Source organism: Periplaneta americana, chromosome 14 (assembly GCF_040183065.1).
Source record: "Periplaneta americana isolate PAMFEO1 chromosome 14, P.americana_PAMFEO1_priV1, whole genome shotgun sequence".
Taxonomy (NCBI): domain Eukaryota; kingdom Metazoa; phylum Arthropoda; class Insecta; order Blattodea; family Blattidae; genus Periplaneta; species Periplaneta americana.
Window position 1 is genome coordinate 70,291,995 of NC_091130.1, and position 26,462 is coordinate 70,318,456.

General features: G+C 33.8%; 1 protein-coding gene across 5 annotated transcripts in view; it reads left to right on the top strand.

The window, feature by feature from the left end:
- tud (tudor domain containing protein) overlaps window positions 1-26,462 on the top strand; it is an 80,195-nt gene that overhangs the window by 37,073 nt on the left and 16,660 nt on the right. For all 5 annotated transcript variants that reach the window (XM_069845540.1, XM_069845542.1, XM_069845541.1 and 2 more), the window contains 5 exons: window positions 7,008-7,063; window positions 7,147-7,311; window positions 10,222-11,398; window positions 17,590-17,744; window positions 24,796-24,963. In XM_069845540.1, the coding sequence (XP_069701641.1) occupies window positions 7,008-7,063; window positions 7,147-7,311; window positions 10,222-11,398; window positions 17,590-17,744; window positions 24,796-24,963 (1,721 nt within the window). The remainder of the gene's footprint in view (window positions 1-7,007; window positions 7,064-7,146; window positions 7,312-10,221; window positions 11,399-17,589; window positions 17,745-24,795; window positions 24,964-26,462) is intronic.

Sequence of the window (26,462 nt, forward strand, 5' to 3'; positions counted from 1 at the left end):
CTGGAGAGATACATTGTAGAGCAAAATGTTCAGTGAAGACGATTTGTTTATTCTTGCTTTTGGGTGGTTTATATTGCATTATATAAAAAATACACGAAAGAAACACGTAAAGTAAACCGAGATATTGGGTGAGGTCGCTTTTGTCTAGGTATTGAAATTGAACAAGAACAATTTTTAAAGTGCTAGGAAAAGATATTAAATTGCATGGGAAACCACAATCCTCGTTTCACAATTTCATAATGTCTAGTAATGACTTTGAAAACCTAATAAATCTAATTGGCAGTAAGATTTGCAAGCGAAATACAAATTATGAAGATGATATTTCTTTTAAAGACCGTTAAGCAATAACTTTGAGATTTGTTGCTACTGGAATTAGCTGTCAAAGTCTAACGTATTTGTTCCTAGTAATCGTTTCTTCTACATCAAGAATTTTGCCTAAAGTATACAGTGCCTTGTGCGAAAATCTAATGGAGTATACAAAGGTAATTACAAAGTCAAATCCAAGACTCATTATATTTGTTAAACAAGTTTATGAAATAATACAAAAAAAAATGAATTCTTCATACCCAACAATTTTATTGCATACAAAAGAACTTTTAGAAAAAGACAAACCAAAACTTTATTAATCATACCTGACAGTACTTTTATTCTTGGAAAAAAATTCTTATACAAGAAGGTAAACCAAAACTTTATTCCTCATACCTGACAATATTTTTATTGCGTACAAAAAGATGTATACAAGAAGACAAACCAAAATTTTAATGTTTATACCTGACAAAAAAGAAGATATCTTTAATTAAAAAATCTATATAAGATGTCAAAGCAAAATGTACTCTTTATAGCCAATGTGAAAAACGAAAATACTCTATTTTTTATTTTAAAAAAACTGTATTCATCATACCTAACAATAGAAAATATTTTAATTTGATTAAAAAATCCTATACGAAAAAGGCAAAGTAAACCTTTATTCTTCGTATCTGACAAAAGAAATTATTTTATTTCATTTCGTTGATTTTTTTTATACATCTTCATATGAAGATTGCATGGCCCATTGCAAAATATCTGTGCCACCGATTTTGCACACCTTAGTTTTAGAGAGTTCAGATGACATCTTTTCCATTGTGGTTGCAGATGTTGGAGTATGATTATTGTTACACCAAAGTGATGCTGACTACAATTTTATTTATGTCTATATTGGTTGCCAAGGTCGCATATCAGATGGAGAAGTGTTCTAGAGTACCAGATTTGGAAAAGCACTGGATAACCATATGTTTAATGTACCACCAATGTCACCCCTTCCTGGAAGAGACAATGCTGTACTACCATATGTCCTTTAGGCAGACGATTTTCCCTTATCATGAAGTATAATGAAACTATACCTGTGGCACCTGAAATGTGGATCAAGGCAAAGGATACAATTATATTTATCATACTAGCAGAGCGCAGAGAGTAGTAGAAAATTTAATCGGGATATTCGCATCTATTTTCCAAATGGTTCGTAAACTTATGATACTAGAGACGGAGAAAGCTGAGAAAATTGTCCAGACCTGTGTTTACTACACAATTATTTGCGTAGAATTAGGATTAAAAATAAATTACACATCACCAGGAACATTTGATATGGAAGATTTAGACAGTGGTAGTCTAACTGCGGGATCATGGAGAAATGATCCTCAACCATGTCACTCATTGACCTCTCAGGCGTGTGCCAAGAAAACCATTACAAGAAGCAAAAGGGATTAGGGACAACTGCAATGAATATGTCTCTATAATATCAGATGTGGAGCAAGTACCTTGACATTACAGTATGCCTAAATATTTATTTATACAGTCAATTCCTGTTATAGTGAACCTCTGCGGACCAGCATATTTCGTTCACTATATCCGAGGTTCATTAAAACCGAAGTGTCTGTTTTTATACTACTGACTTTGCTATACATACAGTATTAATGCCCATTTGGGACAGACCACGTTCAATATGAGTACTAATGTTCGCTTTGTCTTCCAACTTAAACACTTCATGCCTCAACATCCTGATGTTCACAGTTCGAAACTGCAATCTAATCTGGCCATGTAGGTAGTAGGCACTGACCGATTTCGCACCTCTTCCCACTAGAGGTATGCTACTATGTACTCGGCCTTGGAATTTTCCTGGATTCACTTTTACAAAGATGCAGAAGGAAGGGTTGAGGATCATTATATTGTAATCCTTGTTGTATTTACCCATTGGTCATCGCTCTACTCCCTTTTACAAAAGAAAACACTTTCTCTTCCTATTCTTCTAATAACCTCTTTTAAAGGAGTCAGAACTAATTAATCCTTCCTTTATCCCTCACTGCATACAGTATTCTCTTTAAGAAGTTTCAAGCTGTCCAGGAAGCTGAACAAATTCTTTGTCTTTCAATGCACTTTAAGGAGTAGAAGATTCGAGATTTTGTTCTAAACATATTCTAGGAAGTTATAGGAGAAAGGGTTTCCTAGATTACCATTTTGGCCATATTAAAATTACATTTTCTTGGGGAAGTAAGTTTTAGGTTCACTATAACCGAAGTGAGGGTTTGAGATTTGAGATTTTGTTCTAAACATATTCTAGGAAGTTATAGGAGAAAGGGTTTCCTAAATAACCATTTTGGCAATATTAAAATTACATTTTCTTGTGGAAGTTAAAGTTTTAGGTTCACTATAACCGAAGCAAGGGTTCACTATAAACAGAAATATGCAGATTGGGACCAATGATTTAGGTTCGCTATAGCCGAATGTTCACTATAACCGAGTTCACTATATCTAGAGCTGACTATACTTTAATTTTGTAACCTATATTAACTGTTGTTCAAAATATCAATAATTTCAGTAATAGATACACCCATAAACATAAATTTACCTTGAATTCCACACCAATTTGTATTCCTTTTCTAACTTTGTTTTTGTCATGTAGGAAGGTCATTGCATGGAAATCTAATCACTTTGCCAGCACCTGATTTTTAAATTTTATTATAATTTCGTTTTTCACTCTGGTATTGGGAAATTATGTTTTTTTTTTTTCTCAATTTCATTTGTCATTATGTACAATATGATGGCGATTTCTTCGTATGAATCTGCTTTCTAATTTGATTCTTGTAATTAATGCCTTTTGCCTTCAATAGGATGTTCTCGAAAAGCCTCAGTTAAATTGATAACTTCTTCTATAGTTAAAATTTTCCTTTTTTCAGTTATTTTGACTCCACTACGTCTGGCCTCACAACAGCCTATTTCCACTACATCGACAGTTTCTAAATGAATGTGAAACTTGATTGATGTTTACCGCCTTCTATCAGGACTCCGAAAATAGAATACGAATAGTCCCCACCAACTCGAATTTCCAACATGTTTTGTATATAGTGGAATATGTGTTGTGAACGAAATAAATGTCTGTTTTGTTTCTGTTTTGTCCGTTTGGTGAAAACAAATGAAACTCTGACCACTTTCAAATGAAACTCAGAGAACTAAACATAACAGTTGCTACCAACTTGACTTCACAATATGTCTTATAAACTGTCGTAGTTGTGTTGCGAAATACATGCGTTTCTGTTTTATCCGTTTGGTGGAAAACCGCCCTTACACTGCCATGATACGTAGTGATTCATCATTTTAGTGCAGCATGCGAACTCTCAACATGCGTTTGGTACCGTGTAGTCTGTAAATACGAAAATTAGTTACTACGTGTATGATCTGTGCTATGAAGACAGGCATTAGATTCTGAAAAGAAATTATATTTTATAGTAACTTATTGATTAGCCCGGTTTTTTCACACAAGAATGCTGTGTAGGTTTATAAACACGTGATATTGTTATGGAATGTATTACACAGTCATCTTACCTAAATATGTTTGTCTTAATGCTGTGAGTTGTTTAGAGTCGACTGTGCTACAACACAGACGCCAATCTCCACAGTAGCAAGTGTTTATGATCAGTACATGTTTATATGATTAGACACGTACAGGAGAGATTGTAGGGTTACTAAAGAGCTAGACAATATGCAATATTTTCATGCAATATGGTATAGGCTTAATTTGTGATGCAGGTTCTACAGGGACATCATTTTATTTTTACTTCATTTTTTATTGTACCTGAGTTTTTTTTAATGTACTTCACTCCCACCCCCTCTACTAATATACTTCCAACCGTTCTCCACACAGAATCAAGCATATACAGTCAAAGTTGTCTTACGGTCATAGTAAACACGAACAGTACTGAGTTCGTGAGTATAGTACGTTCCAGAAATATGTTTGCGTTTTCCAGTGACGAAAGAGCTTTCAATATTGAATCATATTTTCACACAGGTACTGTCCGTTTGCCTACGCCACATCACGATTTCCTCCACCTGCTTCTGCTCGCCGTTCTGTGAAGAGCAGTAGCTGGGCTGTCTTAACTCTTTTTTGAAAAGATTCATTTCTGTTAGGAAGTAGACGTCTTTGTAATATTATACAACTGTTTAAAATAACTTAAATAAAAGCGCCTCGTTAATTAACTGTCACGTGATTTCCTTCCTTTCTATGAACCTGCGACAAAACCACTTGGACGGACAGTAGATAGCTTTCATTTAATTTTTTATTTTAGTAGGTTATTTTACGATGCTTTATCAACAGGTTAGGTTATTTAGCATCTGAATGAGATGAAGGTGATAATGCCGGTGAAATGAGTCCGGGGTCCAACACCGAAAGTTACCCAGCATTTGCTCATATTGGGTTGAGGGAAAACCTCGGGAAAAACCTCAACCAGGTAACTTGCCCCTACCGGGAATTGAACCGGGCCACCTGGTTTCGCGACCAGACGCGCTAACCTTTACTCCACAGGTGTGGACGACAGTATGTCTGAGTAATTTTATTTTTTTGGATCGGGCAGAAGTGAAGATTGAATTTACAGTACGTAAAGTACTCTTTTATAGAGTAGGTACCGGTACAGAATTATTTCAACGCGAGTTACTGGTACAAATGACGAAACTGGTAATTAGAATGAAGTACAATAGTCTATAGTGCGATAATATGCAAAAAAAAAAAAAAGAACTGAAGCCTGTATTGGAATGAATGGCCACCATTTTCAAAATTGTGTTTAAATATCCATATTATGATTATTTTTCAATTTAACTTCATTCTCTATATTGTACGCTAATGTGCTGTAGACAGTATAATATACACTGCATAATGAATAAGTCCGAATGGATAGCTCAGTTCGTGAGTAAAAACCGTTATTGTTAATGCAATACTGTATTTTGATTAAAGAAAAACCTAATGAAAATTATCAAACTCAAAGTCGCGATATTTCCTACTTTACGTAAATGGATGAACTACTTTTCTTCCCTCCTATACCTAGACAGGTGATTTGTTTGTATTTTACGCCAATAGTCTATCATCGAACTCCAGTCGTGGAAGGGGGTGGCAAACAGTGTTCTCAACTGTTAATCCAAAGGTATAGTCAGGTTAATATTAGAAATATTAGTAAAAATAAAATGATGTCCCTGTAGTTGCATGTAATGCAACAGTATGAACTAATGGAAGCCCATATTCTTTAAACAGTAGTATTAATTTTATGAGAATGTATTTGTAGCAACACATATCTGCATTCTTAATGTATCACTAATCTAGGTTCATGTTTTTAACATATTTCATTTCTGTTTAAAATTATCAGTGTCTCATAAGGAATTGCGAATTAATTTCTAGCATATACATCATCCTGGTCACACGCATGACTTGGTACAATGATGTGGGAAGTGATAAAACTCCATCTTTCTGTTACCTCATCTGAAATTCATTGTGTAATTCAGATGTAAAATGTGCACGAAATGAAAGCTAAACACAATTTTATTCTGCAAAAAATAGCGTGTATAGTGATCTATTAAAGGTGCTTTTAGTGTAATCAATAAATAATAATTCTGTTGTTCATTGTATACCCTAAGCAAGTATCTAATTGACTCTTTTACAAACGAGAATAAAATGTTACGAGACATGTCCATTATGATTTTATATTTTAATTAAAAATTAAATACATCGATTATGTGGGTGTTTCTCCCTTAAATTGTCTAGTGAACAGTGAGATGCGTTCATAACTCTGTTGCGTCTATTACAAGCCTAAGTATGGTAATTTTTTATGGTATCCCGGTATTATCATTTCCTCATGTTATAGTTTTTGTTTGTTCCCTAAAAAGTGATGAATTGAGGTTTTGCTGTAAATTTATAATGTACAACCAATGTTATTGGCCCCTGTCCTTGGTTGTTTGGCTAGTGAGCTAGCTGTGTGTTCCATCATAAGAAAGAAATTTAATCACAAATGTGCATAAGAGGGGAAAAGGAAGAATGAAAATAATGTCTATGCTCGTAGCTGAGGACACTCATGTCAAGAAAATATGTCATCATGACATTGTTTGGTCAACAGACGTAGTTGTTAGTAATGGGACGAGTGGAAGAATATTGTGTTTTTAAGGCGGAGTGTACTGCAATGTGATAAGGAGGAAGTGTTCGGTGTTATGACTGCGCGGCCTGACCTGTGTGACCCAGTCCGCCAGTAGTGATGAGTAATTTGCTCTTAGCCTATCTACTTACTTTTTGGAGGGACCAAGATCCCTGAATCAAGCTGTACATATAACTTCGACATCTGTCTATCAAAATACTATTACAGTTAACATAACTAGTTTTATTCAAAGAATAAAGAAGTACCAGAAAAATAAGTAATACTGTATGCCCTCATTTTAAATTTTTGTAGGGAATATTAATGACTTAAGTAAATATAAAATATATTGAAACTTTTGTTTATCTATGATTTTTTGTTCAATTAAATAGCATGCATCAATTATGTTATTTTATCTAAAGTATCATAAATTAAGGTCTGTAATTTAATATAAAAATTCAGTAGAAGAACAGTAATGTCTGTCACTGCTTTGTATTTGCATCCAATGAGGAAAATACCTGTATGCAGAAAGAAAGTTCATTCGATTATCTCTCTATATGTATTGATATAAATGACTTTGTTTGGCAGCTGATCGTGAGCAGTCTGGAAGAGGTGATAGTTATCAGAAGAATCACCAATATAAGGTAAGTTCAACTATTGCAGTGGATGAATACAATATTTCTCGTCATCATATGATATAGAGTTCAGTTTTGTTGTTTCTGTTTAGGATAACAAGTCGAACAACACTTGGGAAGGCACTGAAGAGGAATGGAATAGTGGTGATGAGCAGAAGGAAATTCAGAGTTCTATTCCTGAAGCAGCTCTTCGAGTTGGAGATACAAAGATTATTCAGTTGGTCTTCTTAACAAGCCCAGAAGAGTTCTGTGTTCAGGTAGGAAATGAATGTATTTTTGTGAGTACGGTTGTAAAATTACTTTGAGATGAGTGAGAATCTGACAAGATTCAGAATGAAACTGGTGACATGCCACTACATCAACAAAAACCTGTACAATAACATTGCTTCAAAGGTAACTTGTTTGGTCAATGCAGCGAATTCCTAGGCCTAAAAGTATTTTACGTTCATGCTGCTCTTGTTAGTTTATGTGACCAAGTATTTAGATAAAGGAAAAGAGAAGATAAAAATATTATAGAATGGAAAGCTAACATCAGTGTCACCATAAAATAAGCTATTTTAGAACAAGTAGTAAGCAATGGTAACAAACTGAAGCATGTGATGAACAGTAAACATTTGTTAAGAACTTTCTTATTCTGTCCATTTTAAATACAGATATTTTTACATAAATTGTGTAATATAAAACACATAACAAGCCTGTGGAGATCTGAGAAGTTAATTGTGTTCCGCTACGCTAAACTTACAATAAGCAGACTAATGGATCATAAAGTCACAGTGTCTGGAAGTCATGGTACAATAATGCTAACAAATTAACGAACTCATCACGTTGTAAAGTTTTCAGATTCAGAAAAATTAAAAAGAATTGAACTACCTCTTAAAATAGAATGAGCAGATGCGTGTATTGAATGCATTTAAGCCCTTTGCTGATGTGAATAGTGCCACTTTTGCTCTCACCACTTAGATACTTTTATACGTGTTAACACCTCAACACTTGTTAGGATCCATAGTTATGTGGTTAAAATCACACGATATGTCCGGCAAGCATATTGTGCTAAAGATTTCAAGTTTCGATCTCACCCACCTGCACTCAATTGGAACCTGTGGTAAAGGATGGGAACAGCCATGTAAAACAAATCAGTGTAATGGTATGTATGGATGCTGATGTGGTATCAGTTGACTAAACACCAAAATATATTTAATAAAATACATTATATTAGAAAAGTAAGCTAAATAAATTAATATTTAATATTTGAGGAGAAAAATTCGCTCTGGTGCCGGAGATCGAACCTGGGTCCTTGGTTCTACGTACCAAGCGCTCCGACCACTGAGCTATGCCGAATTCAATCCATAGCACTGGATCGAATATTCCTCCTTCAGTGTTTCCCTTTGTGGCCTGACTCCAAGTTAGGCATATATGTTGACGTATATGTCTAATGTCGACTGCCATTATACTAGGAGCGCACTCAGTTGAATGACTTATTGGCCGGGATTCTGCAGTTATGATGCACTGCTAGCTATGAGAATATTATGGATTTATTAATTTGTCCTACAGAATAATCTCCGCAATGTTGACAATTAATATTAGTGGATTATTCTGTAGGACAAATTAATAAATCCATAATATTAATATTAATAAGCTAAATAAAGCTAATGAGTTCATAACCCCATTTATAGACGAAATCCTCCCTTCTTTAATGAGAAACAGTACAACAAGAAAAAAAAAGTCTTTAAATTACTTTGTGGGATAGACTGTGATACATTTCCTTCCGAATGACATCATTCTAGTGGTGGCCATTGAATGTGTTGGTTAATGAGTGGTGGCTTACGAATGATGTAATAAAAAATATATTTTAAATATTATAGTATAATGATTTATTTAACATAGTTTTTATTACTTCATAACATTATTTACTGATGTTTAAAAACAAAAAGTTATTGGTGAAATATAAAATATATCAGCCTTTATTGCTTTACAATGAGAGGTGTGCTGCAATAGATGACCAATCATGGGACGTCACAATATGTGCATTTGTTGACATTCTGAACTGGATGGATAATAGCAGTATTATGAGAAGCTCATGTTATAAAATAATATGTTGTGGATATCTTTGTGTGCATTTTGAGGTTAAGTTTCGACATGAGGGCATTAATATTTCCCTTGTTATTGTAACGTAATGAGAAAGTATGATACTTTTACTCTTCACATGACATTTCTGTTTTTGCTATGTTGTGATGACTCCTCATGATCATGTATGTTGTTCCATTGTTGTGTTGTTGAAATTAAGTCATAGTAGGAAGACAGGAAGGTGGAATGGTAAAAAAAATTCAGTCACATGTGCAATTAATAACAATTCACTTGACCATTGCTGATCTATAGTTACAAACAGGCTCAAGAGTTTGATGACTCAAAAATGCTTAAAAATGACCATTAAAATTACCTTAAATTTAACAAATCAAACTGAAAAAAATGTTTATTAAATGAAACGACTGTTCATTGTTAAACTACAAAGTGATTCGTTTGAAATGTCAGAAAAGTAAAATGTATATAAGAGATTAATGGTGTCACTAGCGTGTACAATAGACAAGGTGGTGGCCACACTGAGCAAGCATGGTATGCGAAATTTTCGAGTGTTACACAGACCCAGTGAGCTTTTAGATGTCAGTACAACTGAAAAACTATATAGTACCATACTTTCAAATATTCTCTGTAATCTAAAAAAGTAAATGACAGTAAATATGTAAGAACACTAACATACATTACTCTAGCGGACAATTTTGTATATCTTCCCATAGCCTATTTTTCTTTAAGCATAATACTATATCCTCGGTTATTACGTCACTCGTTTATAACGACACAATTTTTCAGATTCCTTGAATGTCGTTATAACCAAGTTCTACTGTATTATTTAATGTAATACCTAATAGATTACGTCCCTCTTTCAGCTTTTTTCCTTCCAAATTTTCCTAGGTTTCTATAGTGAAATAGTGACACGTGAATGAGACAAGTGGCCAATTGGCTTGGAGTTCATCTAGTTTCTTACCTGCAGTCCCAGATCCCATTGCAAGGTTGCACCGTCATATAGCTTTTAGTTGTTTTTCTTCTGTAGTTCCCTAATGTATATAACTTTACAGTTTCCCCATTTTCAACTATGACATTAAATATTTCAGGTTACATCCGAGATACCAAATTTGGACACTATAATGGAAAGGATAGCTGCAACATATGGTGACGGTGGAGGAAATCCACTACCTAATACAAGTTGTAAAAGTGGGGTACCTTGTGTAGCTCGCTACTCAGAAGATAGCACTGTGTACCGAGCTGTTATAGAAAGCGTGGATGGAAACTCTGCTGTAGTTATGTTTTGTGACTATGGAAACAAAGAAGTAGTGCCTTTAGATGAGATAAAGGAAATTTCTTCTGAATTTTTGAGCCTTCCTGTTCAAGGAATTCGTTGCAAGTTGTTGGGAGCTAAACCTAAGGAGGGTGTGTCTTGGTCCGAAGAAGAGATACTACATTTCACTGCAGTAACAGAAGACAAGAAATTGGAAGCATGTTTTAAAAGCAAAAGAAATGGGATATATGATGTTGTGCTTATAGATACTGAAGCTGGAATTAATATCAATGAGCAGCTAGGAGCGACATTAGAACAAATAGAGGCTGATATATCTTCTACAGGGAACAAATTCCATACACAAGCTTCAGTTGGTGATGAGAACCGTGAGTTAGCTAAACCAGATCAGAAATATGTAATTCAAGACATTACGCCAGAAACATGTGATGATGTTACAATAACCTGGTTTATCAGTCCTGAAGAGTTCTATTGTCAGTCTCTGGGATCGAAGTCTGCATTAACTGCTATGATAAACTCAATTCAGTCTGCATATTGTAATAAAGCTTCAGTCATTTCATCCGTCCAAGTGGGTTCACCTGTGATAGCAAAATTTTTGACTGATGGTGTTCTTTATCGTGCAGAAGTGAAAGATATTCCAGACTCTTCATCATTAGTTGTACAGTTTGTTGACTATGGTAATTGTGATTTAATATCAAGAACTAATGTGTGGGATATGGAGAAAAGGTTTATGACCTTGCCAAAACAAGCTATATTGTGTTCCTTAAGAGGTGTGAAGCCAGCAGAAACAGCGTGGTCGAGAGGACCAACAGCTCTTGATAAGTATTTTGAAGCTGACAAATTTCAGTGTACATTCCATGACAGCAAAGACGGTAAATACAATGTGACTTTGATATCAGCTCAAGGAAGAAGTGTTTCAGATGATCTTGCAGGTGATGGACTTGCAGTCATTCAGACTGATGAACATGTCGTGACTACAGAAAGCGCATATAATGGTAAGTAATAAAATAACTCAGTGTCTATACTGATCATTGAAGTATATATACAGTAATCTGCTTGAAACATCTTGTCAGTCTTGTGTGCATGTGTAACTTCATAGATTCGTTGCAAAGAGCTTTAAGTAGACTATTGATCTTGTGTGCATGCATGACTTGGCTTGATTCATTGTGAGTTGATGCTGGCTTACTGTACAGCAGCCAGGGAAGCAACGTTTTGAAGTTTTTATATTTTTTCTCACAATATGTTCAGGAGTTGGTTTACATTTCCTCATGACCAAAATTAGAGCTATGTGTACGCCATGAAATACCTTTTTCTTTTGCTCTCTCTCATTTCACCACCTAAAGGAAGTACTTTGATCAATAAACGTTGATAGGATTAATGCACACCAGAATTTAGATTATTGCTGCCTTAATCATTGCTCCTGAGGCTGATTGACGTGAGTGAATATGACGATGATGATGATGATGATGATGATGATGATGGTTGTTGACATAATTTGTAGAAAGTTAGCAGGATAAATGACAATACTATACAAAACCTGTTCTAAACAGCATATTTGACCATCAAATTTCCACTTGGCATCACCAAGATTTGAACCCAGCTCTGAAGTATGGAAAGATGACATTCTGTTTAGCTAGCACTATACTTTGATAAGTTATGTTTTGTCTTATGGAAATGACATCTTCGTATAGGTTGTGCTAAAATTAAAATGAAAAAAAAAAAAAATAAATAAATAAAAACAATTGTTTCATCTTAAAGACTATTAAAAAATTGTATCTACTGTAATATTGTTGGGAATATGATGGAAAGTTCCAAGTAGACATTATGATGCCAACCATTTAGCTTAAGAGAGTCATACTAACATGTCAGCTTAGTATTTGGAAATTTGGTATCTGATGGTCTAGTAATCCTCCACTTCTAACTTCATTTCTCTCATTCACTGTCACTTCATCTCTTTGTAGCACTTTATCCATTTTATATTGTAACTTCTACTTTACCACTACCTCATAGGTCGAATTGCCTCTCTACCTCTGATGGTCTAGTAGTGACTAGTTTTAAGGTAATCTCAACATTAAACAACAAGAGACAGAAGCGAGGAAGATGTCTTGTGATGTGGTTTGAATGAGGGAAATGAAAGTGCTTTAAAAGAGCATTTAGCAAGAATGTATGTTTAATAATATGATGGTATGGATGTGGCAAGAAAAAGCTGCCCATCTACCAATTCCATTGTTCCTATAGCAGTTGGAACAGAAAGAGTTTTTGTTCCAACTTAGAGAACAAAGTACATTTGGGAGTGAAAAATGTGTCTAATTTGACACAAATGTATCATTTTGAATTCAGAGAGGATTGTCCTGATATGGTGTAAGCTAAAAATCATTAATGCAGAAGAAATAACATACAGCATTGTTAATGATGACTTAACCTCTGACTTGAGAGTCACCTGAAATTATTAAGTCTGCAGGACTTAGCTTGAGCCAACAAATGTACTACATTTGAAAAAAAAAGAAGAGATCTTTTGTATCACAGAAGCAAGATACAGTATGTCCTCGTCTTTGATCTGTACATCATCAACCACATCAAGCATGAAGATGACTTTCATAAAGGCAATGAAAGGGAAGAAATGAAAACCACAAAAAAAAAGAGAGAGAGAGAGATATTCCACACCAACTTGGTTACTGTAAGAAGTTAGAACATCGTGATCAGATAGTAAAGAGCATACAGTGTTCCCAAAATGCAGACTTGGGAAGTAACATGAGTAGACTACTGGTTGGGTTATAGAGTTACTGATTCAGAATAGAACAGTAAACTCGAAGAAACAAATGGATGTAACATCAGAAAGCTGTAAGTTTAAAGTGGAAGACATTCAGTGCAAAGATTGAATATCTGCTAAGGGATAATGTTCAAATAAAAAAGAAAATTAAATATTATGAAATAAGTAAAGAAAAAGGAATTTAATATTTTTCGAAGTTGAAGAAAGGTGTCATGAATATGAAATGGATACATATAATACTGTATGCAACATGTGCGATAAAATTTTTGGTATCATTGTGAGAGTAGACCATATTTAACAGACTTATAGAAAAGGGAAAGGAAAATTCAGACCTGTATTCCAATCAGATTTGTAAGTATGAAAATGAGAGAAATAATCTTAAGTAATTTAAGAAAATTAAGGAAAACAAAATAAGGGTTGAAAAATATGTAAACTATGAAACAAGAAGCAAACTCAAATTACTACTACCATTCAAGATGGCTAGGATTAAGGGACATTTTGCTAAGATATATGAAGACGAAAGTCAACAGTAGGTATTATGACCTGGAGTTTTGTCAGAAGAAGTAAATCATCAAGAATTTGGATTAAATAATGTATCAGAGAAACATCAGAGGCAGGCAGAGAAACATGTGCAGTGGGATTCGAAAGCAGAAGAGGAGAATGAACTCAAGCAAACAGAGCAATTGACTTCAAAAGGAAACATTGGAGTAAATGAAGAATATGTAGTGGACCAGTGAATGTGCAAGGTCCAGACTAAAGAGAATAAAATGTTCGCAAATCACAATATGGAAAGTCGAGAAAAGTTGGAAAAACAATGATGGGGTTTAATTCCAAGTAAAGGGATGAAACAGCTGTTAGGATCCAAATGTGACAGGAAGCATGGAATGAAAAATGATTAATTAGGAGTCGGAGCAAGAAAGCAACACACATAGAAAGAAGACATCAAACCAGGAAATATGAAACGTAGCATAAAGAAGAATTTTACGAAGTTAGCAGACAAAGAGCAGCATTTCGGAGAAGAGTGGCATAAAGAATACAGCTGCAAATAAGTATGCAAGTGTTAGGGCAGAGAAAAGTTTAAACTGTGTAAAGATGAGTGAGTTTAATTAAGAAGTGAGAGCTATTGGTGGATATGAATCAAGTAAGGGGATAATAGAGAAAAGAAGAAGGGAAGAGAAGGAAGGGAATTCAGGGTTGGGAAAATAGGGGAATCATCTAAGGTGAATGTGGAGAGTTAAAGGAAAGTTTTTTTTTTGAGTGCGAGTCTGAGTGTAAGTTGCAAAAGAGAGTGCGATGAAGAGAAGAAAGAAGAAGATGAGAGTATAACAGTGAAGGATAACTGAAATGATCCAAGCCCAGTGGCCACGTGGGAGATATCGATAGAGAGCTAAGCATAGTTGAAAAAATAGAGGAAACTTGTAAAAAGATTAGTGAGATATAAGATAGGTAAAGGAACAAGTAAATGCAAACAGAAACGTGTGAATTATAATAAGTGAACTAGAGGAAGAATCTGATCTAGTCAGAGGTATTAGATGTGATTAAAAAAAATAGAGGAAACTTGTAAAAAGATTAGCGAGATATAAGATAGGTAAAGGAACAAGGAAATGCAAACAGAAACGTGTGAATTATAATAAGTGAACTAGAGGAAGAATCTGATCTAGTCAGAGGTATTAGATGTGATTAAAGAAATGTGAGGATTCGATCAGTAATGGCCGATTTCACCAAGCTTCGTTATATCAGTACAAATGACTTATCAGCAAACAGATTGTTTAATTTTAGCGAAATATTTAAAAGTTGACTGTTTCACCAAGCCTCATTTCTTTAAAATTAAATGCATTTACGAACGTCGGGATTTCGTATTTGTATCTTGCATGTTATATTTCTCATACGACCATGGCTTCGAAATCACAAATTTCATTGATTACATATGATCATGGTCTACTTTGTTTTTGTTTGATATGAGGAAACAATGATAGGCAAATGGGTAAGAGACAGTAATTTTAAGAACTTCTAAAAGTTCTTAGTTCTTGATATTCTTCCTAAATACAGTATGTTGTCGTACCGTAATTAAAAACAAAAAGACAGATGGAATAATATTAAGAAGAATGCAAATTGGTTTGTTGACTTGATGTTGCAGTTACCATAGGTAGTAGAGAAATCTTCTGTTTCTTAGTAGTCTTTGAAAGTGCATTTTTGTGTTTGGCTGTTGCAATGTATTGAGATACGAAATTTTTTTTTTTCAGTGTTCACTGCTTGCTTGAAAGAATTTGGCCATCAGTTAAAAATATGTCAGCTTCAATTGCATTAACATATAAAACATTAGTTAATTTCAACCTTTGCCCTTACATTTTTAACTGCTGCACTCATTGTTGTCAAAAGTATGAAGTTATTGGAAGGCAAACTCAATCTGTAATTTAAACCTTTACTTTTATATTTTCCCAATTCGAAACTTGTCACTTTTAAAGGTAATATGAACCAACTGGAAAGTTTCAATATTGTCATTGTTATAATTACAGAAATAAATTAAATGTACAGTCAGTTTTAATTTAAACAGTAAATAAGTAATTAAATTAAGCCAATAAAAGACACTTATTTTGAAAAAAAAAAAGGCATTTATATAAAAAAAAAAAAAGGCAGAAAAGGACAAATTAAAACTTCCATTATTTCAATCCCAAAGATGTAATTTGTACAGATTTACTTTTAAATTGAAGACACAGATGTAACACATTTAAAAAGGCATTCTGCCATAGTTCCGGTCATTGGTGATGACTATTGGGAAGGTAGAGATCTAACGGGACAGTGATATATACATTAAATATCAATGATCTATGCCATAAAAAATCTGAAACGAGGATCCAGCTGGTGAATTGGCAATATAAAGGAGCATTGATTCATTCATTCATTCATAGTGTTCTGCCCAAGGTCAGATCTTTCACTGCAAACCTAGCTTTCTTCAATCTTTCCTATTTTCTGCCTTTCTCTTAGTCTCCGCATATAATCCATATTTCTTAATGTCGTCTACATCTGATATGTTCTTCTGCCCCAAACTCTTTTCCCATTCACCATTCCTTCCAGTGCGTCCTTCAGTAAGCAATTTCTTCTCAGCCAGTGACTCAGCCAATTCCTTTTTCTCTTCCTGATCACTCTTTCCAGCTTAGGAGCATTGATTATTATCATTATTAATTTGTTTCACAAAACTTTCACAGTATCACAATAACGATCATATCATTTAAGTCCATGTTACATCTTTCTTGTACGTTATAATTTTTAACAAAATTACAATGTGCATTGCAAGAAATATATCCCGATATTATATTGATTTAATAAAATATTAAATCCATTACGTTTCTTACAAGTCTTCAGATTTATTAATCAACTTTGACATTGAAATTAACATTTAACACACACTCGAGATTTATGTCACAAGGACATTGGGCTTACAGAACACTAGATCTGCCATGATAATATACAGAAACAGAAAGCTTGTAACCAAACAAAAGACTTATCTTTCTGTGACTGCTAGAAACAGAACTAACGTGCAATCATGATTGAAAACTTTCACTTATATTGACAGATATAGCTCTACTGTAATTCGAAATAAAGATGCTCATGTTGAAATGTTACATATGCACAGGATGTGAAGAAAAGTTAATCAGAACAGAAAATAAGGATTCATCCCTTCAGTTCATTGTTCACATTCAAAGTAAATGTTATATTTTGTATGTATGTATGTATTTATTCACACTGCAAATGGGTATATACCCGGTGGCAGTGGTAACTAATTACACTCAATAATGACAATAATAAACAACTAATAAAAACAATAATTAATAATAATAATAAAATAATAATAAGGAGCATCCTAAATTAAATGAAGCATGGTCACTTCACTATAATGTTGTGACAATTATCTTTAATTTAATTGTTACAGATATTACTAATTTTTTCCAAGTTCATATTGTTGTCAGTCAACTGTCCGAAGACAGGTTTGAACCTTGTGACACCAATGAGGCATAATTATTTATATTTTCCATCCATGCATAATTTTGTTTGCATAAGGTATGTCGTCTGCCTCAAGATCTCTGACAATATTTAATCTAACTACCAAGAAAATAACACTTCTAGAGCTATGTATTGCATTCACATTGATACTTTTCTTTGAAGCCATTTTACATAAAATAAAACCACCACTAGCTGCAGTTGAACTTCACTCATAGCTATTATCAAGTCTTCAGCAATCATTGGTGAAGACTGTGAAATCCCTGAAGTGCAAGCATGGTCTTTTGACACAGCATTATGGAACACTTACACACATGATTGAATGCTTGAAACTGTGCGAATGTTAATCATTAGGAGAAATGTACTTATGTATTTTTATAAATTGAATGATTTATTATTGTATGAATAATGTTACAGATGAAGAACCTATAGAGTTGGACTTGCTGCCTGGGCAAAGACTGGTTGTACATGTTACATATGTAGAAGGAATTGCCAAGTTCTTTGTTCAGCTTAATCCATTACTGGCAAATAATATTCAGGCCCTTATTGCACATCATGTTGAAGAACCTGAGGTAAATTCTTTTAAGTTACTCAGTGAAATGTTTTTTATGTCCCTTGATGTTAGTGTAAAGTAATGCGAGAATAAATAGTACTATATACTTCGACATGTACAGTCCCCCCCCCCCCCCAAAAAAAAATGGGACAACTCTTGCTGGTAGGAAGTCTAAGTCCTATAGCACAGTTTACACAATATCGACATATCCAGCAGGAAGACATCTAACCATACATTCGTATTTTCACCATATTCCAAAGTACACAATGGTACAAAATTTTATTAATTGTCTTTTTGGTGCAGTTCTTTGTTTACATCCATGATATTTTATCTTCTATGAAAATATGGAAGGTCATGTGACACAAGTCACTTGCCAAAGGGGGGCAACAATATTAATTTTGAAATGACAAATACAGGACCATAGCAAAGACAACACGGGCCACAACAAGACTCACAATGAGGATAACATGCGTCACAATAGGGCCACGAAATGGATCAAGATAAGCATCATAATAAGGACCATGATAAGGATCAGGAAAGCTCTACGACAAGAACCATGACAAAGATAATGAGGACTATTGATAGGGACCATGACAAGAACCAGAACCACGATAAGAACTATGAAAAAGACAAGGACCATGACAAAGACAACAATGACAATTGTAAGAACCAAGAAAGGGACAGTAAGAACCACAGTAAGGATCATGACATGGACGTTGACAAGGATTATGACAGAGATAACAACCACAATAAGGGTCATAATAGGGACCATGATAAGAATCACGACAAACACCAAGGTCATAAGGATGTTGACAAAAAATAACATGATAAGCACCATGAAAAAGAAACGAGGATTATGATAAGGACCATGGTAAAAATAATGATTGCAGCAAGGATCATGATAATGATCACAACATGAATCACATCAAGCACCATAACAGGGATCACTATAAGGACCACAATAAAGGTCACAGTGATGACAAGGCCCATGATAAGGACAAAACAAAGACAATGACAGCAACCATGATGACAAACACAATAAAGGCCATAACAAAGACAGTAAGGACCATGATAACCATGATGAGGACAACAAATACGAGGACCCCAATAAGGATCATGACATGAGCCATGATAAGGACATTCATTTAACACGGTAAGGATCATGACAAAGACAAGGACCATGATAAGGATCACGACAAAGACAATAAGGACCACAACAGACAACAAAAATCGCAATAAGGACCATGACAAAGACAACAAGGATCACAATAGGGATCATGACAAGAATCACTATAATGACCATGACATGAACCATGATAAGCACTATGGTTCTTGTCTTGGTCTTGTGGTCCTTTTCATGATACTTATCTTGGTGCTTGTCATTGACCTTATGATCTTTGTTATCTTTGCCGTGTTTCTTATTATGTAATGGCCCTTATTGCTTCAGCTACCAGATACGATTGAATGAATAATCATTATTAAAAAATTTGAGCATAATATGCTTGTAAATTATGACCAAAGTGAGTATCAATAGCATCATTAGCAACAAATTTATCTGAAAGTCTTGCAAAAGAAATCTCCAGCATGCTAAAATGCTCTCTTCACTTAGGTCAGTAATGGTTCTTGATAAGAAGGATTAGGTCTCCAGGAGCTGTTCTCAGACTCAGATTTCATCTGTCTAGTGCTTTTTAGGTTTTCCCACACTTTTCTGGTCAACATCTCTATTTTGTAATGTCCACTTAGGTTTTTTGAGGTCACTCATCTGTAGCAGATGGTCCATTCATTCTTGTTTATAGTAATTTCTTACACTTATTTGGTTTTAGCTCCTGGTCTTATTACTCCATTAGGGATATGATCTCTAAGATTAATACCAATAAGTGACCTTAGAAATCTCAAGTCATTTCTCTTCTTGTTCCTTTAGGAACCATGTTTCTGAGCCAATTTCAGCATTGGTTTAGCTGTATATTATGTAATTTAAGTTCGACATTTCGAACCACATCTTTTCCAAAATACCTGATTATACTATTTGCTTTATTATATTATATTATATTATATTATATTTATATTATCTACTATGTCATTATTTTTAAATATCGATATGACGTTACCCATATACTTTAACTGTTTACTTGCTTTGGTCAACACACAATTATGGTTAATTGCAGCATGCATTTTTAACATTGAAGACAGTAGTTATTCTGATTAGACCATAAGAGTATATTGTTGTTTAGTCAACTGTCCGAAGACAGATCTGAACCTCACTTATGAGGCAACAAGGCCAGGAGATAATGGGGTAGGGTGATCAGTTCCTTTCCCCTGTAAGAGTATAAAATTTCTTAATTTATTTTCTGATCTGACAAGTGTTATTCATCTGTTCCAAGAAGCTACATTTCTGCAATGTTTAATAACATTTTTGTAAGTATTGCATTTAGTGTGTGCCAGAATTTAGAACTATAAAAGTATTGTTTACTTCTGAGTCTTCTGACTTTCTTTTTTAGTTTGGTAGGTTTGAAAATGTAATTTGTTCAACTCTCGATCTCACTTTTCCATGATTCCTTAGGTTTCAATGAATGATGTGTTTTGTGATCTCTCCAAAGCTTTCAATTGCGTTGATCACAACTTAATTTTATCAAAATTAGAATTTTATGGTATTCGAAGGAATACACTAAATATTTTTAGAACCTATCTTCATGGTAGAAGGCAATTAGTCTCAATAGGTGAAAATTGATCAAGTCTCTCCAGTATACATTATGGTGTTCCACAAGGCTCAATAATTGGTCCACTACTATTCTTAATAGTTAATGACCTTCCTAAATTCATTAAAGCTATAACAATTATGTATGCTGATGACACTACATTCTTATGTTTAGCTCTGCTCTGAATGAATTACATGCTCTAACCAACGATATTCTGTCACAGATGGTTTTATGGTTTGAATTTAATGGTTTTTTTGCTTAATCAAGAAAAGACTATCAACATAACTTTTAGCCTAAATCATGTAATAAAAAAGTACAACATACTAAACTGTACCAAATTTCTAGGACTTTTTATAGACTCCAGTTTGACATGGGAAAAACATATTGAATATATATGCACAAAGTTATCAAGAGTTATATAATTATTAAGGAAATTAGTAACTTGCGTTTTGCAAAATTATTTAAGATGTGCCTACTTTTCGTTCTTTCAGTCGATAATTCGGTATGCCTTAATTTTCTGGGGAAATGGTAGCAAAATTGGGAGTGTCTTGTTTTTGCAAAAGAAAGTCATTAGAATTCTATGTCACACTATCTTGAACATTATCGACCACTTTTCAAACAATCACAGATTTGTTGTTTTCTAATGCCAGGCGTTTGACAATAAAGTCATTTGACCTCATGCACTCCAATATTTTTCAAAGATATTATCATGGTCAGCCACTGAAGCACAGATTTTGAGGTGTTCCGAATCCATTTCTTGGTTTGAGTTGCACAGTGGGCACTTAGGGGACTGATATATTCCAATTCTATGCAGGTGTTTGGCCAAACAATCTTGGCCTGTTGCCAGTCTAAATGCTGCTACAGACGATTTTCGTGGTAAGTCGGGAATTAACTGTGGATTATGATGCAGAGAGTTCCATTTTTTCCATTGAGATTGTGTTATCAAATTTTGTTTGTTGAAGTCTAACAGATATTAACTGTCATAAATTTATATATATATATATATATATATATATATATATATACACGACCTAGTCCTTTACACTCGACAAAATATAGACAATTCCTCATTAATAGCCAATATACATGATCACGAAATTAGAAATAGTGAACAAATTAATATTCCATACTGTAGATTACATAAAACTAGTACAAATTTTTCTGTCATGGGGATGAAATTATATAATAAGCTTCCCAGTCAATATTATAAGTTACCAAACAGTAGTTTCAGAACTAGATTTTGTAATTGGCTTTTAATTAATCCTTTCTACTCTATAGACAAGTTTCTTAACATAAATTGGACGAAATTGTTTTTAATAAATAAAGTTATTTACATTTAGTTACAAATAATACATTAAGAGTGAAGTGTTTTTATCAATTTTTAGAGTTTCAAAATATTTTGTGTTTCATTCTAATTAAACTTTACTGTTTTCAATTATATGTGTATTTTCAAATGTATGTTTTTTTCCCCCTGCTGTATTTGTGACGAAGCCTATCACTGTATATTTAATGGCTTAATAAATTGAATTGAATTGATGTAGTGAAGCCTAGTCAAAGTAAGAGAACTGTTAGATCCAGAGTATTGTTCCAAAATAAGTAAACAGTTTAAGTATATGGGTAATACCATATCAATATTTATTTTAAGAATAATGACATAATAGGTAAAGTAAATAAATATGTTGTTGTTTTCTAATGCCAGGCGTTTGACAATAAAGTCATTTGACCTCTTGCACTCCAATATTTTTCAAAGATATTATCATGACTAGCCACTGAAGCACAGATTTTGAGGTGTTCCGAATCCATTTCTTGGTTTGAGTTGCACAATGGGCAGTTAGGGAACTGATATATTCCAATTCTATGCAGGTGTTTGGCCAAACAATCATGGCCTGTTGCCAATCTAAATGCAGCTACAGACGATTTTCGTGGTAAATCGGGAATTAACTGTGGATTATGATGCAGAGAGTTCCATTTTTTCCCTTGGGATTGAGTTATCAAATTTTGTTTGTTGAAGTCTAAGTATGTAGATTTAATAAATCTCTTCACAGAGTAATACGTAGATTTAGTAACAGGTCTGTAAGTAGCAGTGCTGCCCTTCTGTGCTAAAGCATCCGCATTCTCGTTTCCCAGGATTCCACAATGGGATGGTATCCATTGGAATACAATTCTTTTATTGAGTGATAATAATTGAGAGAGCATTTTAGTTATTTCTGCTGTTTGAGATGAAGGTGTGTGTTTAGAGACGATTGATAGAATAGCTGCTTTGGAGTCTGACAATATAACTGCATTCCTAAATTTATTGATGTGGCATAGAAGATTCCTGAGACATTCATTTATTGCAATGATTTCACCATCAAAATTTGTTGTTCCATATCCAAGAGATCTATAAAGTGAGAAGAGACAGCACGTAACACCTGCACCGGCACCTTGTTCTCTGGAGATCAAGGATCCGTCGGTGTATAAATGAAGCCAGTTTTGTGGAGGGTACCTAATATTAATTGTCTCTAAAGACAATTGTTTCAGTATTTCAGTGTTTACTTCTGATTTCAGTAATTCTACTGCTAAATTTAGATTATATTCTATATTTAATAGAGTTAAAGGGTTTGGTTTAATTTGTAAGTTTTCTTTTAAATTCGGGATATTGATTTTCTGTTTTAATTCTTGAACAATGGATATGAACCTTTTTTGAGTTTTCAACCTACAAAGAGGACTATATGAATGCCAATTGTTACCTGGTAATATGATAAGTTTTTCATATTGAATCAGTGCTTTTTCTTCTATTGTCATTTTGATGCTGTTAATATTAATGAGGAATCTCATAGAATCTATTGGCGTTGTTTTGATTCCACCAGTAATGAGTCTGAGAGCTTGGTTTTGAACATATTCTATGTCGTTTATGAAAGGTGAAGTAATTAAAATTTCTTCACAGTATGTCAGCACTGGCTGTATAAACATTTTGTATGTAGTGTTCAAAGTATTCCTAGAGCATCCCCATTTCTTTCCTGCTAGTCTTTTTAGAAGGAAGAATCTTTTACGAGCTTTTTCAGAAATGTATTTCAAATGGTTGCTCCATGTTAACTTACTATCGAAAATAACTCCAAGATATTTGGATTCATAAGTCCTAGGAAGATGTTGGCCATTGTATTGGATATTGAATTCTCTTTCTTTTTTACTGAGTGAAAATATTTGGTAGTTACTTTTGCTTAAATTGAGTGTCATCAAATTTGATGTATTCCATTCATGTAGTTGATTTAGAGCTTTAAATATAATATAGGCCTAATAAAGCAAATAGTATAATCAGATATTTTGGAAAAAAACATTGCTCGGAATGTCGAACTTAAATTACATAATATAATAGCTAAGGAGGCTTCAAGATGACTAAATTATCATCTACCACCAGCTAAATCTTGTCATAAAGAGAATACACATCTTTTTCAAGCTACAAGTGAACAAAAAAAATAGACTTCATTATTATTCTCCATAAAAACAATACGAACACACTGTAATAATTGACATCTCTTGAAATGCCTTGCTATACTAACTGCTGCTGAAAATTGCATACAGAAGAATCCCTCTTAACTGGCACCACAGGGACCAGACAAATTCCAGATTCGAGATTTTGCCAGATAATCGAATAAGAATTTTAAAAAATTACCTGTTCGTATTTTATAATGCCACCTGTTCAAACTGCAGCTAAGTGAAACTCATTTCTTAATCACTTGATTATATACTAATTTAAGTTCGAATATTCTGTAAACATGAAAGTTCGTGTGATCTTTGTAATGTGACAACTGATGACCAGACTGTGGCAATGTGGCAGATTAAAAGATTTTTTTCCACCCCCAACCAAAAGTTTTTTTTTATTTTATTTTTTTTTTGTATTGCGGGTAAATCGAATGCTGATTACGAGGGATTTCACTGTATATGAATTTTAATGAGAGAAAAATCGTATAAAATGGAGAAATACCCATCAATACTGTAGTATTGTATTCTCTATATTGCAAAAATGCAACGAACAGGTATGTGTATAAAGACTACATAGAGTCTTACAAAAATGTAAAGTTTTGAATAAGATGTAGTAATTGTAATCTTATCTGAAAATTTACATCCCTAAGAAAATCCAATGGGGAGAAAATTATCATTCCTGTCTGGAATAAATAGTATATGAGCAAAGGTGAGGATGTTTTTGACAGTGAATGGGGAAAGTTCTCCATCTCCCCCTACAAATCGCACCTTACATATGATTAACAGTATCATTAAATTTAATGTACAGACCCAGAAATAAAAATTTTCAAGTTCCAGTTGTAACATACTGCACATGCTCAGTTTTTTGTTTCTGGGTCTGTACTATGTCATTAAAAAAATGTCAATTTGCAGAACATGCAGCCAATTGGGTCTGATAGTTTGGCAGTTGACAGCTTATGCATAACAACACCTGATTCTGCCGTCTGGTACAGAGGTAAAATCCTTGACTGCACAAGAACAACAGGAGTGTCCATCAAGTTCATTGACTTTGGAGATGGTGATGAGATTCCACTGGACAAGGTATCTGTGTAAAACTAATACTCATGCCACTTTAAGAAAAGTACACATTTAAAATTAAAGTAAATACAGTACATTCGAACCCCATTTCACATTTCCTCATTTACATTTTTCTATTAACTGCACCTTCTACTTTTCCACTGTACGAAGTATGAAGAGAAAGCTTCCACCACTATGGTTCAAATTCTGGTTGAGGTTTTTCTCTCAACCCATTAAGAGCAAATGTTGGGTAACTTTTGGCACTAGACCGTGGACTCATTTTGCTGGCATTATCTTCATCTCAGTCAGATGCTAGATAACCATAGCAGTTTGATAAAATGTCGTAAAATAACCAACTAAAAAAAGAAAAAAAGAAAGCTTTATGATTATGCAAAAAAAAAAAGTATTTCAGTCTTTCACGAAAATAGTTTTTTGTCAAAAATATCGTTTTGGGTGTGTTGTGTGCATATGACAATTTCTCCTAAAATTATATGAGATGTATTTTCTTCATATTCATTATCTACAAGTCCAACTAGGAATGATGCACATGAAATAATTATATAATAATAATAATAATAATAATAATAATAATAATAATCCATGGAGTGATAATTCACGAAGAGCCAAGGCCAACTAGCCTCATATCCTCATGCTCAGGTGAAAGATCATCCATCCAGTATGAAGATAACATGTCAGTTCGATGATCCCTTCAGCCATTATAGTGGTTTACAAAAGCAATTTTGTTACTCACTATAGCTCCTCAAATTCATCTCGATGCTGAGTGAGCACATGTCCCATATAGTGCTCGAAATTTCATAACTAACACTGCAGGCAAAAGAAAGAAAGTTTACTAAGAAAGATTAATTATATACAGAATAATTTCTACTTTCACTGATATTGGTCCAAGTTTTTACTTCTTCTGGCCAGATGACTACAGAGGTAGGAGAAGTTAAAGGATTAAAAGTAACTTTATGTGTGGGTGGGTAAATTTTCAGAGAAACAGTTTGTCTCAGAAAAGTCATAATGGTAATATTGCTGCATTTGAAATGAAAGGAATATTCATAGAATCTCATGAAGCATTAATATTTTTTAACATTTGTATCAGTTTCAGAAATCTGTTTTCGTAAAAACAATCACTCATAGAAATTATTGCAATATATATATATATATATATATATATATAGTGAAATTGATTGCACAAAATTGATGACATACAGTGTACCTTCAACTGTACAGTTTATAAAGTAAGTCAAATATCTTTTTCTTTTTTTCGTATTATTAAGGGTGCCTTTTGAGTGGATAGTAAATAATGTCATTTATATATTCATGGCAAGAGAATTGAATGTTTCCATTCTGCATAATATGAAGTGTGTGTGTAATCTCTGTGATTCATTTCCTTCAGTTTTCCTATGTTCCTGTGTATTGCGTTCCTTTCCCCATCCCTGCATTTACACAACCAGTATATAAATTTCAAATTCTTTTTAATGCACGCCAGTCTGGTCCTGAGGTTTGATCATTACAAC